The 12378-nt window shown below is 44.8% G+C and overlaps 1 protein-coding gene across 2 annotated transcripts in view; it reads right to left on the bottom strand.

Moving 5' to 3' along the window:
* Positions 1-1073: 1073 nt before the first annotated feature.
* maco1b (macoilin 1b) overlaps positions 1074-12378 on the bottom strand; it is a 35308-nt gene continuing 24003 nt past the window's right edge. For both annotated transcript variants that reach the window (XM_083792691.1, XM_083792692.1), the window contains exons 7-11: positions 11352-11510; positions 9399-9581; positions 6092-6212; positions 5376-5550; positions 1074-2693 (exon numbers count right to left, since the gene is read on the bottom strand). In XM_083792691.1, coding sequence (XP_083648817.1) covers positions 2491-2693; positions 5376-5550; positions 6092-6212; positions 9399-9581; positions 11352-11510 — 841 coding nt within the window. In that variant the 3' untranslated portion in view covers positions 1074-2490. The remainder of the gene's footprint in view (positions 2694-5375; positions 5551-6091; positions 6213-9398; positions 9582-11351; positions 11511-12378) is intronic.

Here is a 12378-nt window from a genome sequence, read left to right as displayed (position 1 = left end):
AAACATGGAGCTAATAGCTGACCAGAGAAGGTTGTGAGATCGTGTTCTTCTGAGGGCTGCAGGGGGGGTGGGGGGGACGACGACGACAACGACGACAACAACCATGCAGAGAGATTCACTCACACGCCTGTGTGCAGTGAGTAGACCACCCATTAACGTACTGCCACCTACTGGGCAGTCAGTGTGTGACACACAAGCTGGAAAGGACACTGCTGTTCTCAAACGTTGTCATATCAAGGACCCACAAAGTATAGTATTTTTTTCGGATCCGCACATTTTGGAAAATAACCGATATATAAAAAGGTTTAAAAAGATGAAACTGACTTTGATGTGATATTAGCTAATTTGGCGGGGGGGGGGGGGGGGGGGGGGGGACCCCTGAAGACCACCCTTGACAACTATGCCCATTTTTAGCCTGAATCCTATCATTATATTGTGGGGAGGACACGTGAGAATATATATATATATATATATATATATATATTTATATATATATATGAAAAGAAAATAAAGTTACTTCAGGGATTGTCAAAGTGAATTCCATCAGCGCTAGCTCTCGTCTCGACAGCCTGGAGCTTTGTTTTCCCCTCGTTGGCGACAACTACATTCTTGCGCTGCATGAAATCAACAATGTGGTAAATAATAGTACTTTATATATATATGTCCCCTTTAGCTGCTGTTGGGGTATTGAGTTGACAACGCACACGTCCTCTGCATTTATTCACTAGGTAATGGAGATTTCTCAATGCTCTCTCTTAACACATTCTTACATCCTCCTCCTCACATTAGAACTATTGGACTCGGGTTAAAACCCATTCTGGGCCGATCTACAAGCTCATAGCGCGGCACCGAGTGAAGCTTGTAGATCTGCTATTTTGGAAAAATCGTGAAAATGTGGCGCACATCTTTGACTATATCTTCTTTCAGAGTTTTTAGCGTTAACGTTTTTAACTAAAATCTTTGCTTCTGGGGGTCACTGGAAAAACATATTTTCAGACTGGGGCCGGCAGCCAATTTCTGGGGTCCTTGACATGAAATAGTTTGAGAACCACTGATATAGAAAACTGTCAGGATTTCTTTTTTTAATCGGCCTCAGGTGTAAATGGGTTAAAAAAAACATCTCTTTAAACTCAGTCATTGGTGGTAAGAAGAATGAAGTTGCCCCTGGGCACTGAACTGCGCCCAGAGTCAATTAGCTGGCATAATGTCATACAGACATTAGATAACCTTCTCAATGGTCGTTGCCAAATGGTTCCTTTCCAGCTTGGCCAAATGCTTGACATTCAGCAGAGAGAAGGGCTGAGATCAGGCTGGGTCGTATGGTCTTCATTAATCCTCTTAATTAAAGTCCTGTCTCAAGGCACTGTGATCATGACAATGAGTGAAAACTATGCAGAACTTTGAGAAGGCATTATTATTAGACACTAATTCGTCTAAGTGACATCTTTGCACAACTTTAAAACTATTTTTGGACGTCATTGAGGGGAAGTACGGACCGGGAAAACCGAATCGCCTTATAATGGCGAACTGGCAGAGCCGACTGGGATTTGCTCACTCAAACTCTGGGCTAATTTAACTTAAAACCAACTGCTCTATTTACATCGCGGTGTTAACTGCGAAACTGAACACTGAAGATAGCAACAACAAAAAAAATCCCTTTCCAAAAAGGCAGAACGAACCATTGACCAGGAGCAGGATGCAATTTGGTCTCTGATTTTGGACTATTAAAAAAGAAATCTAATAAAACTTGAATCAGGACGAGAGTCTGTGCCAACGTATGCACTACATTCCTCTGATTGTACACATGTTAACGTCCTACCTTGAGGTGCCGGGATTGGGGGTGGGGGGTATATATTATATCTGTCAGATCGTCCGATGTATGGAGAGAATAGGAGGGACGCATTCGCAGTTAAATCAGAACTCCGTGTTCCAACTTGATGAGAAGAAACCAAACCTAAGAAAGTAAGCTCGCCATTCATCCCGAGGCCATCGAGAGCAGGTGGTTGGTTAAGTGCTGGTGGGTGTGGTGGTTGTGTGTGTGGGCGGGGGGGGGGGGGGGGGGGAGCAGTAACGCTCTTTAGATGAAGATAAAGGCCCGATTCTGTGAGGTTTCACTAGACACTTACGAGAAGAGAAGAAAGAAATAAAAAATAAAACCGAAGGGAGGGGCGACGGTCCCTAGTTGACGTAAATGTCCCTTAAAAAGTATTTTAATTTTTTTTGTCTTTTGTTTTAACTACAACAAATACAGTCACACGATAACGACATCCTTCTGACCTGGTGAAGAGGAGGAGGAGGAGGAGGAGGGGGAAAAAAATGAAAACAAAACCACCTTCTCGGCCGCCGCAGACCTTGCCGAGAGCGGATCTTGGGAGGTGGCGGGTCGGTCGGTCGGTCGGGTGGGAGGGAGGGAGGATGGGAGGGCAGGTGGTACTGCGGAAAAGACCGTTTGATTGGAGGATGGCTGGAGGGGGTCCGGCGGTGGCGGGTTCACTTTTTGAGGGGCTGGTAGACGGAAGCGTTGGGGTCCAGGCCAGAGGGACTGGTGTCCATGAACTTGGAGGAGTAGTGGGGCGTCACGGGGCTCATGTTGCTGCTGTCGGCCGTGTAGGAGATGCTGGGCATGACGGCCATCACCTCGGCTATCTTCTGCTTCAGGTCTTTGATCTCCTGGTCCTTCTGCAGGATTTGACCTGCGGAGCGGACCACACACACACACACACACACACACACACACAGCAGATGAGTCTCACATCGAGATCAAATGTGTGAGCTGAGAATGTTCTATTACTCAAGACTAGAACAATGGTTCCCAAAACTCTTCACTTTGACGATATTTCTAAGTTGCTAAATTATAAATGTAGAGTGTTCTTTAAGAAAGAAAAACAAACAAAAACCAACAATAAAAATCCAGTTGAGCTCCTTGGTCTACCTTTCAAGCCTGTTTTCTCAACTCGCTGTTTTCTGCAAGACATCACTCTAAAAGCCATATCTCCAAAACTGGTGGGTCAAACTGAACAACCAATATGTCAATTTGAAGCTATGATTCCCTGCTTTCATATGACATGAAAAAACAAAAATTCAAAAAAATCCAATGGCAGTCCCTCAGTCAAATTTGGCCCATCGACAAGCTCACAACATGGCACGATGCAACACGTCGTGAGCAACGACAAAATTCATGCACTTCATGAATTAAAGTCGTCCTTGGCAGGGAAATTAACTGGTTAACTTCCGTGTGCAGTTCACACACACACACACACACACACACACACACACACACACACACACACACACACACACACACACACACACACACACACACACACACACACACACACACACACACACACACACACACACACACACACACACACACGTCATTTACAACACTAATAGAATATGGAATTGTGTGAAATTGATGTCGTTTAAATGGGGCAGCAGGCAGCGATCAACCACAGAAAGGAGCTCTTGCCATAATGCTGAATCACTGGAGAAGATTAGCATTTAGAGAACTGGGGGGGGGGGGGGGGAGCACACAACTCTGCACCAATACAAATTACAACTCTGCACCAATACAAATTACAACTCTGCACCAATACAAATTGGTGGCGCTACGAGCTTGTAGATCTGCTATTTTTGAAAAATCGTTAAAATGTGGCGCAAATCATTGAATATATATTTCAGAGCGAACATTTCTAACTAAAATATTTGCTTCTGGGGGGTCCGTGGAACGTTTTTCGGAAAACCGGCGAAGAAACGCTGCTAAAAATCCAAAAAACGCAGCACAGTGTGCAGGGACTGTTATCTTATAGCAGATCTACAAGCTCATTGAGCTTGTAGATCTGAATAACCGTGTGTGAATCTTTGAATACATAATTTTTTTGTAAAGCAAAAAAAAAGGCATTTTCAGATGGGGCTCGGCAGGCAAATGCATATCATTTCGGCAACTGTTAGGATCCAGGAGACATTTGTAGAATTGGTCTGAGAGGCCTTGATGGGTTAAAGGAACTGGGGGAATTATTGTCAGAGCCAGTAATCCAGCTGTATGACGTACGTTCACTGCTGACTTCATGGATGAGGAGACAGGGCTTACATCGGGTCATACGATAACAGCAGCTATAACGTCTGCGCCGGCAGAAGACAAGAGACGGCAGAAAGTATACATCTCATCATCACTAAGGCCCTTAAACGACACTAACACGAGCGTCCTTTTTCGGGGCCATCATGAGTCATCATGATAGGTTAACATTTGCCGAAAACATCCGTAGATACTGTAGATAAGAGGTGCACAAAAGGTATTATCGCGATCTACCAACAATCAGCAATGGAATAATATTTATTTTGGGTGCGTAGTAGATCTTGTTGAGCTGGTCAAAAAAAGTATATAGCCCTGGGGCACCTATATTAGCCAGGGTTTAATGGGTTTAATGGGCATAGTTCTGTGTGTTCTTATGATCATCAACTTGTACGAATATCAACTTGTACGGCCGCAGCTGTAAAAGTAAAGGAGTCATATACTGTAGAAGCTTCTTTGTAAGTGCTTTGGACTTTTGTTTAGAGACAGACTATAGTGGCTGCAGAATTGCTGAGTGGACCGTTTCAAAAGGTCTTTACACGCCACGAAGCGTGACGACTAAACGACACGAGAAAAGCGAGTATTTCGCATGAATCACGTTATCACCTACGTGATATTCATCTTCAGCGTGGATGTGCTCGTGGAACAAAATTATTTCCTGGCGAAATAATTGCAGCTAAAAAAACACCCCCTGGTGTCCTGTAAGGCCCTTACAAGCCAGCAGGGTCAGCCAATTAGCCTATGGTGAGATTCTGCTCTGTAAAGGAGGGAGGGTGCCGAACAGAAAGGGGCCTGGACTGGAATTGGTACTATGGGTGACATTCTGGAGCCTTTCTTTGTATTTGACTAGATGCGTGTGTGCACTGTATATATATATATATAAGTGTGCACTGTGCAGAAGTGTGCACTGTGCAGCAATCTAGACAGACTGTAAAGATTAGATTGGGACTGGGGAGCACAAGCTGTCTACTCAATGCAATTGTATTCATGCAGAGGAAGTTAAAAATGAATGAACCATTAAAATAACTGGCTGTGCTGTAAGGATCACATTCTTATACGCCCGCGGTCTTATGGGACATCACGGCCAAGGGACCACTTGACCTAGTTTTAGGAGACATTCTTAACCCATTTTGGTGTTAGCATCATGTCGTGCTTTAGCTATTGAAAAATAGCAGATCTACAAGCTCATAGCGCGCCACCGAGTGGCGCGCTACCAAACAAGGAAGCTTCCTTGCAAGTTATAGCGTGCGCTTGCGGCGCCTAGCAGTAATGGGTGGCCGGGACGCGACGCGTCGCTCACCTTGTGCGATCTCCAGCTGCCTCTTGGCGTCGCCCAGCGCTGAGAAGAGGTCCAGTTTGATCCTGGTCTCTGCACTCAGGCTGTTCTCCAGGTGCTGCGTTTTATCCTGCATGGCTGACAGCGCTGACATCAGCACCTCTGTGTCCTTCTCGTTCTCTTTATATTTATGGAGCTCCTGGACAGACAAGACAAGACAAGACAGACAGACGGACGGTTGGACAGTTAGATGACAGATGTCCAGCAGAGCAGTGGCACTGGCTAACATCCATCTACAGGTAGATCAGATGGTAGAAGACACAAGCGGTCTCTTGTGAGGACAAGGCTTTCCTAAATTAGTTTCAGATTAGTTTCATTTTAGATCGGTACGAGGACTCCCTCGTTCCTGCAGCTAGCCCCATTTTAAATATAGTGAGGCGGTAGTAGTCAGAGTAAGGCCGTCAGAACGAATTTCGGGAGTGGAATACTATTTGCACGTGAAAGAATTTTGAAATTGCCATTTGTTGTCATGTTTATTTTGTTTTTTATGTTGACCTTATAATCCTTGTTTTTTTTTTTTTACTAGCAATACATCTACGTGCAACAAAGTTGCGCCTGCCTAGAATGAACATACAAGTCACAAAATTATTGTTTTTGCTAAAGAATGACCTCTGAAACAAACTACAGTCACGTCGGTGAACAGACTGCACGTAATTCTCCACCAGCGAGAAGGACTTCACCTGCACTTTCATTTCCAGTTCTCGGATCTGGTCTTCTTTGAGCTTGATGTCCATTGTGAGTTTCTTACACTCCGTCTCTAACTCGGAGATCCTCCTCCTCAGCGTTTCTGTGCATTCCCCTCTGAGGACAAACAAAACGAGACACATTATAATGCTTAATTTATACTCCACCGCGGGAAGTGAGTTGCGTGCCAAAGAGGACAGCCATCTACAAGCCATCTACGGAGCATAAACTAAGGCTTAACGGTGTGGCTTCCCCGTGCACTTTAAAAGGCTTTGAGAGTCGAGACCGTTTGTTAAATTAATTAGCAGTTATCTTGACTGACTGGCTTGAATCTTCCTACTTACCGTATATTAGTCTACACTAAATTGAACACATTTCTTCAGTTCTACTCGAGTGGGAGTATTGTGGCCTTTGGTAACTTCTGGAGACCGAAGCTCTTACAGTGAATTATGGCCACTGTAGGGATCAGACAGTGAAACCATTATTCAGCAAAGGCAGACAGAAGGAACTGGGTTTTCTCAGCCAGCATCACAAGTAACTAAAATGTTTCAAATAAGTCACAAATTGTCTGAAGCGGTGGTTTTCAATCTGTGGCTCAAGGTCACCCCTGTAAATGACCGTTTCACCCAAGGCACCCCCAAATCACATTGTTACTTTACAGGGCCATTTGTCATATTAACGGATGGTACGTAAATACGTAAATCATTCACCCAAAGATACAGTTATGTCACAAGAAAAACTGGGGAGAATATTTGTTTCCAATGGGACGACAGACTTTAATTCCTATTCTGGGGGGAAACATTTGGCAAAAATAGCCAATCTACATGCTCACAACGCGCCACAAGGTGCTGCTATGATCTGCTGTTTTTGGTGAAGACACTTGGTGTACTGGGGCAGGGGTAGAGTGGCCAGTAGAGTGCGCCAGGCTACGGTAGAGCAGCAGGATAGGAACTGTGAGGTAATACAAATCTTCTCTTATGGAGGTCCGCAGGCTAAAGAAATTCAATTTGAGGGTCCTTGACATGAAAAGGTTTAGGCACCACTGGTCTAAAGTACTTCCTTGTGTGTAGTGTGTACATGGATGGTGCAGCCAGTGCTTACAGCCCTGGTCTCAAGTACTTTATGTGTGTACTGTAGTGTGTACCTGGATGCTACAACCCTGGTGTAAAGTACTTTTATGTGTGTACTAGTGTACCTGGATGCCACAGCCCTGGTGTAAAGTACTTTATGTGTGTAGTGTGTACTAGGGCATTAACATAATAATCGAATAGTCGACTAATATTTTTTTAAATACTTTTTATGATTTTCTTTTTTTTTTGCTTTTCTACAGCAGACATGCAGGCATGCAGCTGTGAGCTCGGTTGTTTTGTTGGTAGTTTGCCAACTTCAGTACTAATCCATTCCTGGCTGATTGTTTTCATATCATATACAAGCCTACTGTACGTGGGTTTTGCCGTCACCCTCACTCGTGTGGGCGGCGGATCGGCGGTGGCACTAGCAGCATTCAAGACAGTTTTTCTTTGGGAAAAGCATAATGTGATATGCCTCATAGGCTCATACGCTCAATGGGGACAACTACAGTGTGTAAATACTTTTTACTATTGGTGAGTTTATTACTGTAGTTTGTTCAACAGGTTAGATTGGAGACGTGTCGTTGTGTCGTCCGGTACAGTAAAGTATAGCAGGAGTTCCTCCTCACTCTGCCCAATATTATCCAGTTTGGTGACAGTCAAACTACGGTAGCTCTTGCCGTGATTTCATGTTTCTTCATGCTTATCCACCAATAAACAAACCACTATGCCGCACGATCATAGTTATAATAGTCGCGATGAAGTTAAGTAGTTGATCATCTTCATAGCCTGGCAGCCTGCTAGCTAGCAAACCTAGTATGTAATCATAACCTCCTCCTAGCTTGTAGCTCCTTCTAAAAACCAAAGGAACTGTGGTTGTAAGTTGTTGTTGAACATTTAGGGTTGTATGAAAAACATCGCATGGTTCATTCCTCCTCCTCCTCCCCGCTTCAGTCTCCACTCTCCAAACATTGTGAACAACGTAACATGCTATGCTGCTCGGTAGAACGGTCTTGCGCATCAAAAATAGCAGATCTACAAGCTCACAACGCGTCCATCCGTGAGTCATTGAGGACTTGCAACTTTGACTTGAAACAGCTGAGCTAACTTCGGCCAATCAGAGCGGCATTCAGCGTAATATAATAAGAGAGTGGCGACACTCGCGTTGACTCCCACTGTAACAATGGAATGCGGAAGTGCTCATTCTATCTCAATGGGATAGTTCCAATGTTTGGAACTATAGCCCATAGGTACCCGCTTTGCGGTGAGATCAAAGTGTGTCGCCACTCTCTTAGTACTATTCCACTCGGCCTGCATTCACAGGCTCTGTTTTGCTTCACTCGCTGGCTGTTTCAGAACACGATGTTTTAATGCTTGATTGGATGGAACAAATATCATATTTTACCGCCGACTAATCGACTATAAATCAATTTTGATGGTAGTCGAGTCGACTATCAAAAATTACATTTGGTTAATGCCCTAGTGTGTACTGTACCTGGACGCTGCAGCCAGTGCCACAGCCCTGGTGTAAAGTACTTTGATGTGTGTAGTGTACCTGGATGCCACAGCCCTGGTGTAAAGTACTTTGATGTGTGTAGTGTACCTGGATGCCACAGCCCTGGTGTAAAGTACTTTGATGTGTGTAGTGTGTAGTGTACCTGGATGCCACAGCCCTGGTGTAAAGTACTTTGATGTGTGTAGTGTGTAGTGTACCTGGACGCTGCAGCCAGTGCCACAGCCCTGGTGTAAAGTACTTTGATGTGTGTAGTGTGTAGTGTACCTGGATGCCACAGCCCTGGTGTAAAGTACTTTGATGTGTGTAGTGTGTAGTGTACCTGGATGCCACAGCCCTGGTGTAAAGTACTTTGATGTGTGTAGTGTGTAGTGTACCTGGATGCCACAGCCCTGGTGTAAAGTACTTTGATGTGTGTAGTGTACCTGGATGCCACAGCCCTGGTGTAAAGTACTTTGATGTGTGTAGTGTACCTGGATGCCACAGCCCTGGTGTAAAGTACTTTGATGTGTGTAGTGTACCTGGATGCCACAGCCCTGGTGTAAAGTACTTTGATGTGTGTAGTGTACCTGGATGCCACAGCCCTGGTGTAAAGTACTTTGATGTGTGTAGTGTACCTGGATGCCACAGCCCTGGTGTAAAGTACTTTGATGTGTGTAGTGTACCTGGATGCCACAGCCCTGGTGTAAAGTACTTTGATGTGTGTAGTGTGTACTGTACCTGGACGCTGCAGCCAGTGCCACAGCCCTGGCCGCCGTGGCCTCCTCCAGCTTCTTGCGTTTCTTCTCGTCTGCGAGCTGCTTCTCGGCGCTGGCGCGCGCATCCTGCTCGGCCTTCAGCCTCTTCTCCAGCTGGCCTACCGCCTGCTTGTCTTTCTGCTTGGCCTGCACGGCATTGTGGAGCCTGCACGCACGCACACGCACACACACACACACACACACACACACACACACACACACACACCCCCACACACACACACACACACACACACACACACACACTTGTTAGTGAAATGAGATCCGACTGTGCCTATCACAGTCGGATGCGAGCATGGTTCCATCCTCAGGTTGAATACAGAGTGCCGTAGCGTGTGCTGTGACTAGCCAGTCGCTGTGATTGACAGCCTACACCGAAACCTAACCCTAACCTCAGTAAAATTATACCTAAACCTAACCCTAACCTTAACCTCAGTAAAACTATACCTAAACCTAACCCTAACCCTAACGTTAACCTCAGTAAAACTACCGTATACCCAACCCTAACCTTAACCCCAGTAAAACGATACCTAAACCTAACCTCAGTAAACTATACCTAAACCTAACCCTAACCTTAACCTCAGTAAAACTATACCTAAACCTAACCTTAACCTCAGTAAAACTATACCTAAACCTAACCTCAGTAAACTATACCTAAACCTAACCCTAACCTTAACCTCAGTAAAACTATACCTAAACCTAACCTTAACCTCAGTAAAACTATACCTAAACCTAACCCTAACCCTAACCTTAACCTCAGTAAAACTATACCTAAACCTAACCTTAACCTCAGTAAAACTATACCTAAACCTAACCCTAACCTTAACCTCAGTAAAACTATACCTAAACCTAACCTCAGTAAACTATACCTAAACCTAACCCTAACCTTAACCTCAGTAAAACTATACCTAAACCTAACCTCAGTCAAACTAACGCAGTGGCTGTAGGGCGTTTCCAAGAACCCGAATCTGAGGACGATTCCCTCCTCGCCAGTCGGATAGGAACACACACAGCAAGAAGTTCCCAGTTTTGCTACAAAATGAACAAACAGGAAGTAACCAAGTCTTAAATGGCACGCCAAGCTTATTTATAGTAGTATCCAATACAGTACAGTACAGTACGGTCTTCCATTAGTCCAAGGATCTGGTCAACACAAAGCTAGGACGGTTACAGAAACAATCGTCGGTCTCAGAACTGAGGAAAAGTTGTACTGTGATTACTGACTTTTCTCTCAAATTCAATATATTTCATAGAATCCATTGCCTTTCAGTAAACAAAATTCTAACTACCTTCAATCTGGCGCCCTATTTTGGGCAGTATAGGCAAAAGAAAAACTAAACTTTGAACTTCTACAAGTTCTACGTGTTGAGCTCATAGCTGTACTATGTTCGCCTATGAAAATGTTCGCCTATGACATGCCAAAAATAGGGAGACTAGGTTGACATTTGTATTAAAGAAATCGGGACGTATCGGCTGTATAATTGTCGTTACGGATAACGGGTTTGGCCGATACGAATATCTGTGTTACAGAGTTGGCTTGCAGAATACCAAACGACTCGCCCCTTTACCAACTCGCCCCGGGCGTACAGCGGAACTGCGCGGCTTGGTATTCCTAAAGTAACCTAAGTAAATAATGCTTAAACGAGTTCAACCTAACCTTATTCCTAACCGTAACCTCAGTAAAACTATGCCTTAAACCTAACCCTTTACCTAAACTTATCCCCAGTAAAACTATGCCTAACCCTAAACTTATTTCTAACCTTATACTCTCTGTAAAACAAAATAAAGAACATAAGAACCGTTGGACCGAGCGGTCGGCGTGAGGTCGGCGGACAAACCGAGGGGCGAGATGGTTTTAGGGGCGACCGACCGTACCGGTCGATACCGGCTTAATGCAGACACCACCACCAGCACTCACTTGTTCTGTAGGAGCTCGTTCTCCTGGCGCAGCTGTCCCAGCTCGGAGCGGACGGAGCGCTCGGCGCTGCCCAGCGAGCCCATCTGACTGCGCAGATCCTGCTCCACCTGCCGGCTGGCCTGCAGGTCCGCCTTCAGCTTCTTCACGTCCTGCTCCAGCCTGGAGACACACACACACACACACACACACACACACACACACACAAGGATGTGATGCACCTTTTCATGTCAAAATGTACATGCATTTGGCTGCGGTTCCCCATTTGAAAGGGGTGTTGGGCCAGGGAGAGACCCCCATAAGAGTTTGAAAATGTCAACATTATTACTCCCAAGTCCTTCCAAGCCAAAGTATGAAATGTTTAACCCATTCTGACCGGGCACCCATTTTGGTGTCAGCATCATGTTATGCTTTAGCTATTTAAAAATAGCAGATCTACAAGCTCATATCGCGCCACCGAGTGGCGCGATACGAGCTTGTAGGTCTGCTATTTTTGAAAAGAATCGAAGAACGACTGACATTTTTAGAATCTGATCTCAGGTCAGAATGGGTTCATCAGACCAGTGTGTGTCCGGCGGAAACCTCGTATGAATCTGATCTCAGGTCAGAATGGGTTAAACTATTCAAGAATTTGGAAGAATCACTGGGGGGGAAAGCCTGGCCTGGACCACATAGACCCCTCACTGAGAAACACTGGTTCAGAATATCAGTCAAACACCGCTTAAAGAGAACATACGGGTGGAACCATTTTCCAAAATATACCCATCCATTACATCCATTTCAGCGCAGTATGCAAATCAACTTGCAGAGACTTTCTTGAGATGGGCAATCCAACTTCTTTTTGTAACCAAGTTACATCCTAGCTGCATTTCGATGCGACACAACACAAACAACATTTTCAAACATTGCTCACGTATTAATCAGGCAGCAACATTGCCTCAATTATTACTCGGGTAAATTCAGTAATGTTTGATGACGATGATGATGAAAAAACTAATGGAAAATCAAGAAAATTACTTAAATTAAAAAG

The sequence above is a fragment of the Protomyctophum parallelum genome, assembly GCF_964188405.1.
Source record: "Protomyctophum parallelum genome assembly, chromosome: 20".
Classification (NCBI taxonomy): Eukaryota; Metazoa; Chordata; class Actinopteri; order Myctophiformes; family Myctophidae; genus Protomyctophum; species Protomyctophum parallelum.
This window is presented reverse-complemented; position numbering and strand designations above follow the sequence as displayed.